This window comes from Mustela lutreola, chromosome 5, assembly GCF_030435805.1.
Source record: "Mustela lutreola isolate mMusLut2 chromosome 5, mMusLut2.pri, whole genome shotgun sequence".
NCBI classification, from domain to species: domain Eukaryota; kingdom Metazoa; phylum Chordata; class Mammalia; order Carnivora; family Mustelidae; genus Mustela; species Mustela lutreola.
The window spans coordinates 88,953,588-88,971,894 of record NC_081294.1 but is presented as its reverse complement, the minus strand read 5'-3'; the positions used below and the strand labels follow the sequence as shown (position 1 = coordinate 88,971,894).

At 38.5% G+C, this 18,307-nt stretch overlaps 1 protein-coding gene across 5 annotated transcripts in view; it reads left to right on the top strand.

Annotated features, from left to right (window-relative positions):
- Positions 1–18,307, top strand: part of PDE4D (phosphodiesterase 4D) — a 785,924-nt gene that overhangs the window by 553,047 nt on the left and 214,570 nt on the right. For all 5 annotated transcript variants that reach the window (XR_009353968.1, XM_059175042.1, XM_059175044.1 and 2 more), the window contains exons 4-5: positions 4,551–4,624; positions 8,805–8,854. Coding sequence is in view for 4 of the 5 variants with exons in the window: in XM_059175042.1 (XP_059031025.1) it covers positions 4,551–4,624; positions 8,805–8,854 (124 nt within the window). In the remaining variant the exon portion in view is untranslated. The remainder of the gene's footprint in view (positions 1–4,550; positions 4,625–8,804; positions 8,855–18,307) is intronic.

Genomic DNA, 18,307 nt, shown 5'->3' with positions numbered 1-18,307 from the left:
TATATTTTTATCTGCCTCTGCCTCTACTTCTGTTCTTTCTTTCTCTAAAATAAATTTTTAAAATGTATTTTTAAAAAGACAAACTTCTTTCAGAATAGAATTTTTTTCCATAAAAAAGTTTAGAAAAAAAATTAAAGGAAAAGGAAGAAAATGAAAATTTCTCATAATTGCAACTCCCCAAATAACTAGTATTGACATTTTGAATCCCTCCCTGGTTTTTTTTTTTTTTTTTTTTTTTTTTTTTTTGTTGTTGTTGTTGTTGTTTAAGCCTAGTTGTGGTTTCCTATAAAGCTAAGAGAACAGAATCTTGTTATTAGAGAATTTAGAAAGACATCCAATTTGATGGACAGGGCTGAGCCCTAACCCATCCAGGATAGATGTCATCTTCAGAAACGGTCTTACAACCCTGCTTCAGGTCGTGTTCCCATGTCTCCGACACTGTCAGGGTAAGAAATTCTTGCTGGTGTTTAACCCACACCATTTGCCACTTTCAACTTCATATGTTTCCCCCATAAGCTCAGAATCCTTTTGGTCCTCAAAAAAGTGACATTTTTGTAGAGGTGATTTAGTTCCATTTTGAAATAGTTTGTTTTTGTTGAAATCTTCTGGTGTGGGGATTTCCTTAGGCACCGAGGCTAGATGTAGAGAGGAATCCCAGTGCCATGCCAGGTCATGCTGCCGCACAATTGGCCTTTTCCTCCTAAAAATATAGGAACAGTTTGGCCAGAGCTCATTAGGGGGATTCAGGAATACCAACAGGTCTCAACACTGGTGAAATGCCGGAGACTCTGCTTTGCAATTAGTTGCCTCTGGCCACACCCACCCAAATATGTGATATGACTACCTTGTGAAACTATAAGTCACTTAAAATTCTCATCTTGAAGTACTGACTGTTAAAACAAGTGGAATATCTGACCGAGGAAGAGACAGAAAATACCCAACTATTTTCTTGGATCCCTGGAGAAGCCTCATGTTATTCAAACTAAGGAGATAGGCCTGATTTAAGTCTACAGGGTAAGAACATATAAGTCATTTTAACATTAATCAAAATACAGCGTCTGGGATAATTTTGTAAAAAAATGTACTAGCCTTTAACACTATAGAACACTATTATTCCATTTGGTAATAGAACATTGCTAGTATTTTTTAAATACCTGCCCCATTTCACCTAGCAGCAGCCACCTTGTGGCCGGCCGCAGCTCAATCTCCTGGTTCATGCAGCCACCAGGCGCCCCCTGCTGGAAGCTGGTTATCACATTTCAGTTGCTTCTGTTAGTTTCTCCTTGGATCTTTCATTAAAATAAATGACAGCTAGCATCGTCTGCTAATCAAAGTACTTTTTAGATTGAACTAAATGAAATAATCAGTATTCAACCTTTGTTTACATACAAGAAGAGCAATTTCATACAGTTTAACCAAAACATAACTTGGAAAGGTTTCTATCAAAATGACCTTTCTATCTTCTAAGTAATCATAATTTGACTCAATTTTTTGGTTGTTGTTGTTGTTTGTTTTGTTTTTGTTTTTCTGGACTAAAACTGAGACTAGGAATTCTTCCTCTTTCTCCTCTCCCCCAGCGCCAGTGGCAACTCTTGGTCTGTGTTTTAGCACCATCTAGTGACCTGAAGTGTATTTGTAATGAAAAATAATTCTCAAAATTCTTTGTTTACTCTTTAAGTAGGGGTTTTTAAAGAGAATGTTGTTGCCACATCTTGTTTGTTGACAGCAGTCTCCTCTTTAAATCTTTTCGAGTAATGGTTACTATAGAAGCATACATTGCGTTTAGGCTCTATGTTCAGTTGTTTAACTTTTCAATGAAGCCAACTTTTTTCTGTTATTTTCGGTAAATCTTATTGGCTGATAAATTTTAAAGTATTTAAGAAAATCTGAGATGTGTGTGTGTGTAAAGAACATTTAATCCTTGTCCCGAGCCAGTACATGACCCATCTCTGCCAGTTTTCCATAGCACCATCATGATTTCTTTCTTAAAGTGTATATATTTCTCATCATTTCAAGTGCATTTTTTACCTTGACTGATTACACTTTTGCTTGGAGTGGCCAAAGAGAAAGAAATAGCCTTAATTTTCTAACCATTGAGCTGTATAATGGAAAGCCTCAAGGTTCTTTTTGGTTAGCAAGTATTTAAGAGTGGAGAAAAGTATAGGAATTTTAAAGCCCTGACTACAGTTCTTAAGAGGTTGAATTCAAGGGGAGTGAGAACTGCCCTACGGCAAAAGAAAAGAATAATTAAATCCTGACTCAAGGGCTTGAGTAAAACTGCTTCCAGTTCTCTCCCACAGCATATAGAACCAGATGCCTTACTCTGTAGTCTGCAGGACAAGTGAAAGCATGAAAGACGAAATCAGTGCTTTGGTGATGTAGCCACCTAGAATCAATCAACTAAATTTAGGGTAATGTTTTCCATAACATTTGTCTGGAACTTAAAAAAAAATTATTTTTACTTATTTATTTGAGAGAGAGAATGGGCATATCCGAACCAGGGTGGGTATAGGGGCCACGGTGATGGTGGCAGGCAGAGGGAGAGGATCCCAAGCTGGCTCTGTGCTGAGCTCAGAGCGCTTGGAGGGACTGCATCCCTCCACCCTGAGATCAGGACCTGAGCAGAAACCAAGAGTCAGATGCCTAACCAACTGAGCTACCCAGGTGCCTCTGGTCTGGAACTTTAATTTACACTTCTGCCATTATCATATGTGTGCCATAGTGCACGATCTAATCATCCTTAATATAAAACTTATAGAGTATTATTTGACTTTTACAAAAACAGTGGTGTACCACGTGAAAATATAGATTATGCAAAAGAAATACATCAAATCTAAATTAAAAACTGAAATAAAGTAATCTGATTTAATATTTTATTATAACAGAGTCAGAAAACAATTATGGTATAACTTTCATGAACTAATGTTTCCTTTATCAGATTTATTTCTGCACCATTCAAGATTTCATACCTTATGAAAGACAGCATGCTCTGATGTCAACAGTTGACTATTTGAATACTCCGTCATAGGCAGCGTGACCTTCCAGAGCAATGAGTTGTTTATATGTGATAATGAGCTAGGCTTTTCCAGTGCCTGAGTTAATCATGATTGGCACCTTAGGAAGCACCATTAACTCGTTCAGGAGATAATGATGGAGGTCACCATCCTAGGGTGCAAACAGCATCCCAGTGATGTATAAGAAATAAGGTCAGTTTCAGAAATGTCTGAGACATTTTTGTCTTAGAAAAACATTTAAGCTGCCTTCAGTCTAAGTCAGGGCCAGATGAAAACATTCTGGGTATAATTCTGGAACACTGGAGCAATTATAAATTTGCATTCCTCACTCCCCCTTTTTTTAAACCAATTATAGGCATTAAGAAAACACCCCTATGCATGCACCAGATCATTAATCAGATGGCATGTTGCCATAATGGGCTAATGTTCATTGAGTGTTTTCTGTTTTCCAGGCACGTCTTGGCACTTATCATTTCAGATCATCTTCACAACAACCCTCAGAGATAGCTATCCTTATCTCGGGTTATAGAAAAGGCAACCTAGGCACACAGAGATTATGTGACTTGTCTAAGTTCACACAGCGAATACATAACAAAGTCAGGTAGTCTGGGTTGTTATGTAATACCTAATGGGACATTTGAAATCTATGTTTTAGTGCAACTTCAACATTGTCATTGTCACCCAGATTAATTATAGCCTCAATATAGACTCCAACCTGGGGGGAGACTTGCCCATTTTAGTGGAAAGGGAGGCAAGAAAAGCCTTTGTAAATTTTCTCTCCTAGTCTTACTTCCAATTCTTTTGCCACCTTCTATTTGCACTAGAATTAGAAAAAGGACCTTCAGAAGTAGGGGAACATATTGGTCCTGCCTTATGTGTATGGGTGTGTTGTGTCTATGTATTCACTTATTCAGCACATTGATTTTAGTATCTTCTATGGGTTCACCTCTGTGCACATCAGGGTGGTCCTGTTTTATGTGAAAATGCATCCCTAAGAATCTTATAGTTAATGATTCAAATAACCTCAACAAAGAAAATAATTTCTTTTTATTAGATAGATAGCCATGTAGCAAAGGTGAAAAAAATTTTAAATTCACCTAGCTTTCTGTTTTGGGAAGTCTGACATTCTTGGTCGATGTTTGAGGAGAATTTGTTGATATATACTTATAATTTTAACCCTTAAAGTAAGAGTTTATTATTATTTTATATTGTACTATTTAAAATTTGCACTAAATGTAACAATGCTCTATGTATATTGCCTGGGAATATTGTGATAACTGTTGCTTCTGTCACCGTAGTCATAGACAATGAGGAGAAGTGTCTGGAAAACCTTTGCAATCAGGCCTTCCTAGATTTCAAATAGATAGATGTAAACTTCACTAAGGGCTAGAAGATTCTTCAGTGGTATATGAAACTAGGTTGAAAGTATTATCAGGTTTTCACTTAACAGACTATTTTTTAAATCACCGAGCCATTTTAAATTGCACTAAAAATGGCTGTACTCCAAGTAGCTTAAAGAATCCCTTTTTGTTGTAGGTCTTGGCCAGCCTGCGAACTGTACGAAACAACTTTGCTGCATTGACTAATTTGCAAGATCGCGCACCTAGCAAGTAAGTTATCCTTTCCCCAGGACTTCTTGCTGAACTTTTAAACGGTGTTTTCTCAGTTTGATTGAACTCAGGGCAATATATTAGATTTCTCTGAGTTGTTGCCATGTTGTCTAACCATTTACACTAAGTCATAAGATGTCCTGTTAATTTTCTATAAATACTTTGTAATGATGGTTCTAATATCAGAAATGAAGTAGTATGAGAAATAAATATGGTGATTGCATCTGTCAGAAATCATCTGGCATAATCAACCCTCTGCCCAGTTATTTGCACTCAGGGTAACTTTATAGTTTTGGCTTACTTCATAAATTAACCAAGGACAAAAAGAATCTTATCAAGACTTAAAGTCAATCCAAAGTCATCCTCTTAATTCTAAGACAATTACTTGGAGAAACATCATCATACCAAAGATCTTTAATTCTCCTGCTATTACTGAATCTTAGATCAAGAGTGTCCTGGAGTAATTAATAAAATTGTGATTTTTATGATAACAGAGGAAGCAGTTGAAAGAAGGAAAGTTGAGATGGGAATTGAGTATTATTAGGGAACGCTAATAAAAGCAAAAAATCTAAAAAGAGAAAAGAATTTCCTATGATTAAGTGGAAAACGAATTATTTAAATGCTCCTTATTTTGGCAATCTATTGTTAATAATAAACAAAAAGTTACTAAAACATCAACTCCACAAAGAATTTCCAAAAGAAAATTAAAAAAAAATTTTTAATCAATAGTAAGAGGACAGTGAATAGAAATTTATTTGGAATTAAAACTTATCTAAGTGTATAAAAGAATATGAAAAATCTGAACCTTCTTATTATTATCCCATAATAATGCAATTGACCTCCCCAATTCACATTTTCCATGATTAAAAAGAGCTTTGACCATTATTCTGCTTTTCCTGTGATAGAAAAGGTTTCTAAAAAGTTGATATAAAAGCCACTATGCAAATAATTCAAATGGGACCCAGAAGCTTCAGTCACTTGTCATTTTTTCCAGGTAATGAACTTTTGCAGTCCCGTTTCCTCAGTTTCAACATTTCTCACCTTCTTCTCTCCACCCCAAACCCCACCCATTGGAGTAACTATAATTCATTCTTTAAGTCGCATATTAAATATAATTTATTTGGGACCGTCATCCCTGACTGACATCCAACATACACTCATTTCCACAGGTCCCAAACTTGATGGTATGCCTTTACATCTCTGTCCGATAATATCCTTCACACCGCTCCTATGTTAACATAGATCCCTCTGTGCTCCACATGCCTACTTACTTGTCCAAGTGCACCTTAAGAACGTCCGTCCGCAGTGAGCCTCACATGTGTAGCCCGGGTGCTTAGCATAATACCCAGCACAGAGAAATCACTCTGCATGTGCTTGTTCGCTAAAAGAGCGAACTGATAATGTAGCACGTGGAATTGGAGGGTGCACTTGAGGTACTTGTTCATTACCAAACATGTCTTCTGTGCTCCATGGCCATAAAATACCACCCTGACCTCAACAGCCTTGTGGGGCTTTTGGCATTTGGTAACTTGTAGGTAAGGTCACCTCCTCTTTAGAAAGTCTCAGCCTCACAGGAGGCATGAGATTACTGGTGTCACGCCCAAACTTTTCAGTCCCAAATATCCAGGAAATTCAGTCAAGACCTTTAAAAGGCAAACAGGAAACTGTATAATGCCTTTACACTTCTTTCAGACATGGTCACGTGGGTGTCAGCATCTAAACCTGTGGTAGGCAAGTAGTTGACCAGACAGGTGTGAAGGCATCACCCTGGCCTTCTGTCTCTGAAGAGATGACTTACAGCCCATTCCTTGTAAAACAACAGTTTTCAACTGATTTACAAGGACAAGACAGATTTTAGAGGGAAAAGACCAGCTAGAGGAGGATAGAAACCCCTAGTTTATGCCTAAATTTGACTTACAGTATGCCCAGTGACATCTAACCAAAACATAGTAGCTGATAGACTTAAGTAAAGGCCTTTGTGGTCTCTCTTTGTGTTAATGCAGATTTGTACCTCCTTTACTGATTCAAATCAAACCAACCTCTTCAGGTATCAGAATAGTAGGATTTAGTCTACACACAGTTAAACTCTGCTAGTGCTCGCTTCGGCAGCACATATACTAAACTCTGCTGTGCTCAGTGACAGTGAAATGGTCATAACTCTGGGCCATCACATGATGACCATGAGGGGATCAGAATTTTCCCTGCTGGATACTTATAGTGCCACTAAAACGTTTCCAAGCTGACACATGGATTTTACGGGAGGCATGTGCTACCTTGCACAATCCACCCTTTTTGTTTGCTCCAGGAAAGGAGTCCATTCAGGAAGAATGCAAGCAAAGCCTAGCACCTGTGGGTACTCAAATGTGGATTGCTGACTTTGCTAGCCTACTATTGGATCCTGTCACCTTCCTCTTTCATGCCTTTGAGATTTTCAATTCCAGAATGAGTTCTGGTTTGTTCTTCACAAAATCATTTATCAAATGATTAATATTTTCTGCTTGTCATTGCATGTTGAAATATCAGGTCCCCAGGTTGACATTAAGAGGAGATAACACACAATAAGTCAATAATTTGGTTTTCCAAAATAGTAGAAAAGTTTAGGACTGTTCATTTGATACTGTTTTCAGATAAAATGTTTCCTAAATTGTCACAGAGCAAGACCTAAATTAAGCTATAAACTATTTAAATAATATACTCTCAGCAAGATAACTATATTATATAGAGATCAGATCTATTTCAGAGTAGCAATTTAAAGCATTAACCTTCCTGTTTTATGAAGCATTAATCAAGTTTCAAATTTCCTTTTCTCATTCACTAATAAAAACTAAAATAATTTCATAATCGACTTTGATGCATTTCCAGTCAAACATAAAAACTTCAGTCCCAACTGACATCAATACACTTAAGAGCAATAAGACAGAGCCAGATACTGACTGGAACCAAGGCAGTAAGAATTTACAAAATACTAGATTGCATTTCCCAGTCAAGAGATTTGTCATCTCAGAAGAATAGGTGTGAACACGGCTTTGCAGGGACCTGACATTTGCACAGATGTGTGGCTGTTAGTCCAGTTTCCCCAAAAACATCCTAAAAGTAAAACAGTATAGCAGAGCGCTGGCTCTGGAATCCCACTGCTTTAGTTCACATCTCAGCTCTCTTGCTCTGAACAAGTGATTCAACTTCCTAAGCTTTATTTTCCTCACTGGTAAAATTTGAAACAGTGAGTTTACTTACCTTAAGCTTTCTTTTGAGGATCAAAGTAGAATATCCATTTTAAGAGTTCACTTAGCACACTGTCTGACACACAGTAAGTGTTTAGTAAGTGCTGGGTAAGTGTAAAAGATCACTGTGCAATATTTTAAAGCTTCCAATTGTAAGGAACAACTTTCTAAAGTTGCATTTCATAAGTTATATTCTTTTCAATATAATTTATTAAGCATTGATTGAATACTGGATACATTGCTCTGGGCTCTGTAGAGAATGTTAATTTTATAGCAGGGGCTTTTTTGGTCAAGGGGTTTATAATCACCTTGTGAAACTTGGCAAACATCTGAAAACTTAGAGAACACAAGATAGAATCTTTTAAGTACCTTTAGTTTATAGTATTTCTAAAGCCTCTGTAGCATCTATTTGGACAAAGCATTAATATACCACTCTATCAAATGCATCGGAGATGGTTCTCAGTGTGAGGAAAGAGAAAGGAAAGGGTTTCAATGACTTCTTTAATTGTAATACAGTTTACAAGGAGTCATTCACTTCTGAGAATTTGTGCCAAAAATAAAAGTTTCTCACCACCATAATTGGGAAATGACTTGTAGATTGACTTTTTTGGATTCACCGAGTCTGTGTTTGCTCTGTAAGCCCTGGTTTAAGGGAACCCAGTCGGTCAGTAGAAACGTCCTCTTCTGTCATGTCCCTTTGACATTTACTTCAGCTTTATTTCCCCAGAAGTCGATCACTGTGAGATTTAACTGTTTTCTTCTTTGACGTGTATGATCTGAACTGTAGAGCAAAGGGTGCCTGGGAACTTAAGTAGCTAGTTTGAAAGAAGTCTTCTTTTGGATGTCCTAGCTTAAAAATAATTCTTTAAATTAAAATGACATATGTGAAATGACTCAGAGAGTCTTCCAGTTAACATGCACCACGTATTTACAGCTTCGTATTTTTCTCTCTCTGTCAGAAGATCACCCATGTGCAACCAACCATCCATCAACAAAGCCACCATAACAGGTAAGGAAGATCTAGTAGCTTACTCTTATTACATCTAGAAAAAAAACCCTACCTTCCAAGGTTCAGCATAACACTAGCACCAATTTTATATTGCAATTCTATAATTTTAAAGAAATTGATCCTTTTTCTCTCTATTATCATTTGTCTCATTGAGCCCAAAAGCTGTCCCTTTAAAGCTATTACTTAGGAAATCTTTACTGATGTGCCGTTTTTAAAAACCATTTAAGTCTGTGCTTGTGCTAAGTTTAACATTGCTCTGGGCATTTGTGTTTTAAGAGATAGTGTTACGTTCCAAATGTTGACTGTGTTGTTTCCAGGCTTATGCTACCAGCATGATATTAACGTGTGGTAGTTTGGTTTAATGAAAGTGAAAGTATAAATAAAAGGGACCTTCCTTGTTAATTGACATCCCAGTTGTGTGTAAGAAGGAACCCCATTCCAATAGTTCTGATTGGGACTCGGAATTGAGAAGAACTTTACTTTGAGAGGGGAGAGAAGAAGTAATTATACAACATAGCAAAGTTCAGTGAGATCAAAAGAACAGATGTTTGGAGAAGAGGAGGGGAAGGGAGGACGACAATGGACATAAAGAGGAAAAAAAAAAATTTGTCCTGATTCCTATTAGTCTATTTTGGACACAGGACTTGACCTCAACAGAACCAAAAACAGAACAAATGATCTCATTTTGCTGAACCTGAAACCAAATTGAACTCATTTAATCATTTCTTGAAACCCCAATTGATTCATTAAAATAATTGCCTGGGAAAGCAAACCTATGTTTTCTAGAATTAATACCAGAAGAAAATTAACATAGTCTCCAAATTAGACCAATACTTCATTTGATTCAAGTGCCTTCCTTGGACTCCAATTCAGAATATTCCGAGAGCGCCTCATTAAGTTATTAGTGAGAAAACTTTGCTTGAAAGTTAACTTCACTGTCCAGGTCAGCACTTTTCCTCTGGTCTCCTTTGTGGTCACTACCTCAGAGTTGATTCTGGAATAGTTGGTAATGTAGTTCTTTTTGTAGCGTCTCTTGAGTGGGATTTTGTACTTCAATGAATATTAAATTGTTGATTCTCTTTCCCGTGGTTATCTTTCAAGACCTTATTGGTAATGATTTTCCACTGTCATTTCATGGTGTATGCCTGGTCCATCAGTTTTCTTCTTTATCATTGGTTGAGAGATGGATAATAACCGAAGCTCCTATATATCAGAATAAGTTCTTTGACTAACAAATTTCTTTGCAGAAAGCCAAATTCAGGTCAATGAGCCTAGTCTACACTGAGATAGGGCTGTAGAAGTGAATGGCTTTGTCTCCGTACACTTGACTTTTATGTTGAGGATCAAGCAGGCCAATCTTTGTAGGCAGACAGCTGGATATTCTAGTGTGAGAGACTGCATGCAAGCTCGTCCCCAGCCCTGCTCTGGCCCTAGATCTGACCCCTGATGAGGAGGGGCCATCCTCCCACCCCTGCTATTTTTGCCATAGGCAGGACTCTGACATTGTGGTTTGAGCAGAATGTGGTGCTTTTGTAGTTTGAGGTCACATAGGAGCCAGCCCCCCAGGAGCATCCTCCCCGAAGAGCAGCTGCAGGTCCCAGTGGAGATGGTTGTGTCCATCAAGAAGTGGTGGGTGGTCAGCGCTCGAGGCAGCTGTCCAGCCACCCTGGCAGATGCCTGGAAGTGATTAAATGGAGAGTAATTGCACTCCAAGGACAGACTTTGTCTTAAACACATGTTAGAGACCCTCTAGAAGCTCCCAGAAATGTTCACATAGTATTGAGGCCCAGGAACAATACCAGAGGGAACTGAAATCTGGGAATTAAGGTTAACATGGCCTTATTTGTACCCACAAGCTTCTGACCTGGGGCCTAGGGACAATGGGGCTACAGAAATATCTTACCTAGGAAGGGAAGCTAATTAAGTGTCATTAACTGCTTCGTGCAGCTGTGTTCACCACAAAGCACACCAGGAAATTAGCTAGAAAATTGAAGTCTTTTTCCTTGCCCCAGCCTAGTGAACCTAGGTGCAAAAGTGGAATGGAAGGTACAGTGATGAAGGCAGGAAGAGGGAAAGATTCCTTTCTCTGAGCACATTCTGGGAAAGTGGGCCCTTAAAAATATAAACTTCGACAGAAGTAAAAGGTGAGACACACAGAAAAGTGAATTCCCTCCCTCAGCACCTGACTGTTCAGGTCCTACCTGCCATGTTCACTCCCCCTATTGTTGGAACCCCACTACACCTCTATGGCAGTCCTGAGAAGGGTAGGGAAGAGTGTTAAAAAGGGTCAGTGGGGGGGGCACCTGCGTGGCTCAATGGGTTAAAACCTCTGCCTTCAGCTCAGGTCATGATCCCAGGGTCCTGGGATCAAGCCTCACATCAGAGTCTCTGCTTAGCGGGGAGCCTGCTTCTCCTCACCCCTCCCTGCCTGCCTCTCTGCCTACTTATGATCTCTGCCTGTCAAATAAATAAATAAATATTTAATAAATAAATAAATAAAAATTAAAAATAAAAAAGAGTCAGTGGGGCATCCCATACGATGAACTGACCTTCTTCAATATTTTGTTGAGGATCTAGAGGAAAAGTATAGCACATGGCAAAGTCCATGAGGGGGTCCAAAAGGCCGCTGTGGAGACAGCTCCAAGGGTCCCTGGGGGGCAACCCTGTAGAACATCACTGACAGAAGTCCCTGGAATTGTGCAGCGTGGATGCTCTACCTATCTAGAATTCAAATCGTGCTCTACCATGATGGCTGCTTGGCCGTGGGCAGGCCACATACCTTTATCTGCCTTAGTTTCCTGATTTATAAATGGGTTATCATATGTCATACAGTTATTGCCAAATTAAATGAGTTCACATGTAGATTCTCTTAGCATAGTGCTTCACAGGGTAAGCACTCAGTGCATCATTTCCTCTATCACTTTGCCCTTGTCTGTATTCTCTTGATGTAGAACTAGGGATGACGTAAAGAATAGGGCAGAGAGATGAAAAAAGGAAAGAATGAGAGAAAGGTTGCAGGGGAGCTGCAAATACGGAGCTCCCCACAAATGGTCAAAAGGGACATACTAACTTGGTGCCTGTCAAAAACGGGCCCTCTCAGTGCTCCCAGTGCTCTCTCTCCCTCTCCTCACTGCCACAGATATCGGTGCTTTTGTGATCTGGGCAGGAAAGTGTGGTTCAGAATCATTTTCAAAATTAAAGAACTTACATTGGAGTCATAGCTCTTTGAAGAAAAATAGTGAACTCTCTTTAACTTTTCCATAAATCAACTGATTTTTTTTTTTTAAAGAAGAGGTAAGAACTTTGATGGTCTACGTATGTCATGCTGTGTTTTTTTTTTTTTTTTTTTTTTTTTTTTTTTTTGGTGCAAAATGGTGGTTTATTAAAGCACGGGGACAGGACCCGTGGGCAGGAAGAGCTGCTGCTGCCCCGGGTTGTGAGGGGTGGTTGGTTATATACGCAGGAGTTGGGTAGGTGAGGACAAAGGGGTATTCAGAAGGGCTATTGGGGCAAAGAATACTATCAGGATATTGAAGGCTTAGTTACTATCAAGTAAAGACAATTGAGAGTCTCCTGGTGGAATGTTACATTCCTGCTATCAAGCATCCCTGTTGATGAGATTTAGGTTTAAAGACAATTGGGAGTCTGGTGGAATGTTACATTCCTGCTATCAAGCATCCTTGTTAATGAGATTTAGGTTTAGAAGAAATTTAACTTTATTTACTTTTCCTTCTACCTCCACCTCCTTCGGTTTTTATGGAGGGGAGGGTAACATTAGGCTTGAGGAACTGAGTTCTGTGTCTTTGGAAAATGGGCTTATTGATAAGGTAACTTCTTTGTTGTAATCTCAAGGACATTTGCAAACCAAGGGAGACTCCTGTCTTGTAGGATTGTGATCTCAGCAAGTTAACTATTTATCATTTTATGGCAGTCAGGGGTGCCTGAGGAATGCTACACCTATGGAGGGGAGCGGATGAAGGGGGGTGGGGGGTGCAAGGCGCCAGCTCTTGCTTTGTCCTCAGCCAGCCTCCTGCTCCCTCATCATTCCCCCCTGAACAATTTTGACCCTTAAATCTTTAAGGTGGCTGAAGGTGGAAGGTCTCATCTTCTGTAACTTCTTCATGCTGAATAGGGGCGTAGAGCTGTCCCTACCTGCTCGGGTCAATATTGATCAAGGTAGGAACGTATAGGGGAGTTACGAAAGGTGGAGGCAGCTGAATCCAGCGCTGACAGTGAAGAGGCGTCCTTGCGCGCGACAAGGATGTCTGTCGTGGTGTAGTCATTGTAGCAATGGAGTCTCGGCACCAAGTAGAGAAACATGGAACAAAGCAACATATTAAGGTTAATAAGGTGATAAGAATGAGAAGCCCGAAAAGGAGATTAGGCCATAGTCATGCTGTGTTTTCTAAAGTTTTCTTCCATAGAACTTAGAATACCCTTTTCCCTTTGAGGTTATTCCAATTAATATGTTTTAAAGCTAGGAGAGCTTGATTTAGTATCTTTAGAATTAACGCATTTAAATCACTTGGCAGGTTTTTTTCCATACCTAATAGGTAAATACATAGTTCTAAAATGATCTCACCATTTTTTTTTTCAAAGAAAGTTTCCAGATGTACATTTATAAAATAGTCTTAACACTAAATAGCTGTTTTGTTCTTTATTATGATGTAACAGAAACAGGGTGTGTAGCATCTGGAGCTGGAGTGCAAAGCTTATCTCCCTCATTTGAAGAATGGGGCTGTGATTAGCTAGCTCTCAGTGCTGTGGAAGAAACTCAGGGAGATAAGTTAGACAAACACCAGAAGTCAGCAGGTTATAAGTAACTCACCAAGTGCGTCTTCCTACAACACTGATCCATGCTTGGCATTTTTGATGTTGTTCTTAAAGCTAATTTGAAAACAGAGCATAGAGGAGGAAGACAGTGATGCCGTGTCAGCTTCTCTGGAACATTTCATTTATATTGTTTTTAAATAGTAACAACAGAACATTTTTAGGAATCCTTCTATTACTTAGAGGAAGACTCACCTGCATAGATCCTTGAGGGGCAATAAAGAATAGAACTCAAGAGTATGTTGAAACATGAGGGGGCAGCAAAGTGTCAGGGATCCCCAAGCCATCACCAGATCATGCTATTCTGTATTGGGTCAGGAGTACAGCCATGTCTCTTTGGACATAATTAGTCCTTTTGAACATTTCGTTTTCAAACAGTGTTAACTCAGGAAAAGTCATCTCTTAAAACCTTGTCATGTCTGTACAATATCAATTTTTACTATGTTTCTAATTTCCATATTTTCAATTGTTTTATTTAATCATTTTCAAGTTAAGGATTTTCAAATGTGAATGTTACTCAGGGAAATTTTATTTAAGCTGCTCTGTTGTAAAGATAAGAAAACTGAGGGGTGCCTGGGTGGCTCAATTGGTTATGCATCTGACTCTTGATTTTGGCTCAGGTCATGAGCTCAGGGTCATGAGATCCAGCCCTACAGTGGGCTCTGTGCTCAGCATGGAGTCTGCTGCAGGTTCTCTCTCCCTCTCCCTCTGCCCCTCCCACTCATTCTCTCTCTCTTAAATAAAGATGAGAAAACTGTGAACTTGTAAGAGCAAATGATACTTAGACATAGATCCAAGAATGAATATTACTGAGGGCAGGGGCCTTCTTTCACCCCTGTAAAATTATCCATCTTAGTAGGGTAGCCTTCAGACCCAACACAGAAGTGTATATCTGGGAAAAGTAAAAGAAGAATTAAAGGATATTATTGTGATGATGATATTATTCTGAGCGATAGAGAGAGTATTGTATTTCTTGTATATAAACTTGAAAATTAGAAAATATCATGTTCCATCTTCTCACTGGAGAGGTTTTTATATTTATAGCTGTTTTGATTATCTTTACTGACTATAACTTATAGGCCATTAGGTAAGTAAAGCTTGGGTGGTCTAAGGTAAAAGACTTGAGATTTTAGAAAATATAAGCTTTTCTCTCCAAGCAATAAATATATTTGCTCTCCTTTTACCTCTAAGGTTGACACAGTGACAAGCATAAAACAGAATGGGTTTTAGTCCAAAAACTTTTTGGTGAAAGTCTCCACTCCACTTCATATTTTCTCATCTTGAATATTCACAGCTCCTGAAAAAAAAATGAGTGTGTTCTGGATAAAATTTAGACAGTTGGTAAGTAGAGGATTTAAAAAGTAAATTATCCAAATAGTACTAACCAGTCAAAACACAATGAGAAGAAACTTATCCTTGTACATTTATTGTTCTTCTAAAGCACAAAACTGTTGCTAAAGTCCCAACAACCCGGGGAAAGTAACAAAGATATTTAACTGGAACAATTATTGCGCTATTATCTGGACCAATCACTTAATGTTCTGAGCTTATTAAAGAAAAGAAACCAAGAAACTATTTTATGGTAATAATAATGATACCAAGTACTTAGGTCCTTTTAAGTCTGTTTGTGTGTGTGTGTGTGTGTGTGTGTGTGTGTGTGTGTGTGAGAAAGAGAGAGAGAGAGAAACAGTAGCATTTATAATACAAAAAGAAATCTATGTACTGTAACAGATAATAATTGAAAGCAAGATCTGAAGAAGAAAGCAAAAGAGGTATAGGGGAGCAAGGCTCAAGGAGACATTGAGCTAAAATGTGTGATAGGGCAGTGTGCTTGGAGGAACAGGAGGATGGAGCTGGTCCATAGAAGTCCTCATCAAGTATCAGCCACTGCTTCATCATGTAGTTCCTTTCCCCCCACTTTTTTTTTTAATAAAAGCAGATTGTAACAAGACTCTAATAATAGCCGAAAATGAGAGCTCAGTTCGCTTTTTTAGGAATGTGATTGAAAAATGCTGAGTACATGTGGTTTAGTAGCTTGAATGAAAAATTGATGAAGATTGTGGTATGTGAGTGTTTGTATATTGACCATTTAGGAAGTTTTTTGCTTATTTTACTTTTACATTTATTATATCTAATGACTACTGAGTGCTTAAGTTCTTTTTAAGTCAGGGGTGCCTGGGGGGCTCAGTCAGTTAAGCATTTGACTCTTGATTTCAGTTCAGGTCATGATCTTGGGGTTGTGAGATTGAGCCCTATGTCAGGCTCTCTGTACTTGGTGCAGAGTCTGCTTGTCCCTCTCCCTCTGCTCCTACTCCTGCTCACACACACTCTCTCTCTCTCACACAAATAAATAAATAAAGTCCTTTTAAAATAAATAAATAATTCATTTTAAGTCAAAGAAGTTTACTTTTCAAAAATTAAAAGACTTTACTGCAAAAAGCATCAAACTAAAATATTTGCTTAAATGCATGAAATACGACTATGACTGTTACAATATTTTAAAGGTGTAAAAGTCTGCTTTCTTTCTTTTTTTTAAAAAGATTTTATTTACTTATTTGATAGACAGAAATCACAAGTTGGCAGAGAGGCAGGCAGAGAGAGAGAGAAAGGGAAGCAGGCTCCCTACTGAGCAGAGAGCCCGACTCGGGGCTCGATCCCAGGCCCTGGGATCATGACCTGAGGTGAAGGCAGAGGCTTTAACCCACGGAGCCACCCAGGCACCCCTGCTTTCTTTCTTATAAGCTAACTTACTTTGCCTTTCTTTAGCCTTATATACATTAATAGAATATATATATATATACACACATACATGCATACATACATACATACACAGAAAAATGTCTGACACAGTGACTTTTCAACCAGGAATTAATTGACATCATACTTGGTTTTTTAAACAGTGAAAACAAATGCATAATCATGGGAAAAATAATTAATTGAATCTCTATTGCCTGAATATCTGCTCTGAGTATTTTGTTATAACTTTAAATGGCATAGTTAAATGAGATTACATATTCATTTAGTTAGTACAATAAAGACATTATGAGTCAAACCATATAGGTCGAAACTCTAGCTTTACTCAAATTAGCTGCATAATTGTGGTCAATTGACAGAAGTTCTCTAAGCATTTATTTTCTCATCAGTAAATCCTAAGTCAGTGATTGATTCCCAGAATGTATTCAACAAGTGGTAGGTACTGTAAATGCTGTAATTTTTTAATTATTACTATTAGCCAGTGGTGGACAAATATTTTCTGTGCGCCTTCTATATGGCCTGCAATAAGGTAGGGGTTGGAGATCAAGAGATGAGTAAAATGTGACTGCTGGCATCAAGGAATTCACAGTCAAGGGGAGAAGAAATCACGAATAACTATGTGCAAGTGAAGGGCCATGACTGAAGCAACTTCAAATACATGTACTATACATGTACTGCTATGGAAGGCTTCCTGCTGAGCTTTGAAGAACATAGAGTTATGCCTATAGTTAGGGGACAGTCACTTGAGCCCAGGGGACCAGCAGAAGTAAGGCGTGGAAACATGGAATGCCTGTCAGATCAGGAGACTGCAGACAATAAAGGACAAAGAGTCAAAAGTGTATGGACCAACCAAATTGGAGGCTGCAGGAGAAGATTAGGGCAGTAGTATGAAGATTATTAGAAGCCAGTGTTCATGGTGGACTTTATTCTATAGGACAAGCAAAAATCATCAATCATGTCTGTGCAGAGAAGCAAGTATGTATCTTAGAATGACAATGTTGGGAGCAGTAAAGAGAACAGACTGGAAAAGGGACTCCTGGATGGCCCAGTTCATTAAGCATCCGATTCTTGATTTTGGCTCCAGTCTTGATCTCAGGATTGTGAGATCAGGCCCCATATCCACCCCATGCAGAACCTGCTCAAAATTCTCTTCCTCTTCCTCTCCCTCTACCCTTTCCCTCACCCCCCACCAAAAAAAAAAAAAAAAAAAAAGACAGAAAGAAAAGAAAAAAAAGAAAGAAATGAAATGAAATGGAAACATGGAAAAACAGAGAACAGAGACAGCACCTTACTAATAGGAGGCTGTCATTCGTCAAGTACATGCTAAAGATAATGCAGCTCTGAACTCAGATTGTTGCTGTGGCCAGTGAAGATGAGGGGATGGAGCCACAGCTCTTTCCAGAGACCAACTGGAGAAGAATTGGCAGTTGAATAACTTGAGGAGTGATGAGAAAAGACAGGAAAGTTTAATCATATATATAGATGTTCATCACAGCACATGTATATATCCATCAAAGATGGAAAACAATCCCAGATGCTAAATAATATAGGAATTCTATTTAGGTATAAAAAAATCCTATAATAAAAAGGGTTTTAAGTGATTTATTAGAAAAGTTTAGTCATGTAAAAATACTTCTACATTAAAGAAAACATGATAAAGTGCTAAATGGGCATTAAGCACACATTTAACACATTTTAATCACATATAACAGATTAAGACATTTCTTAGCTGTTGACTAGTAAGAAGCAAAGGCAGATAGCTTTACACAGAAGCTAGTGACAAACATGCAAGTATTTCTCAGGTCTCAGTTGACTGTTTGCCTCTCCCCACCTGGAAAAGGTACCAATGAGAAGCTGCGTAATGATATT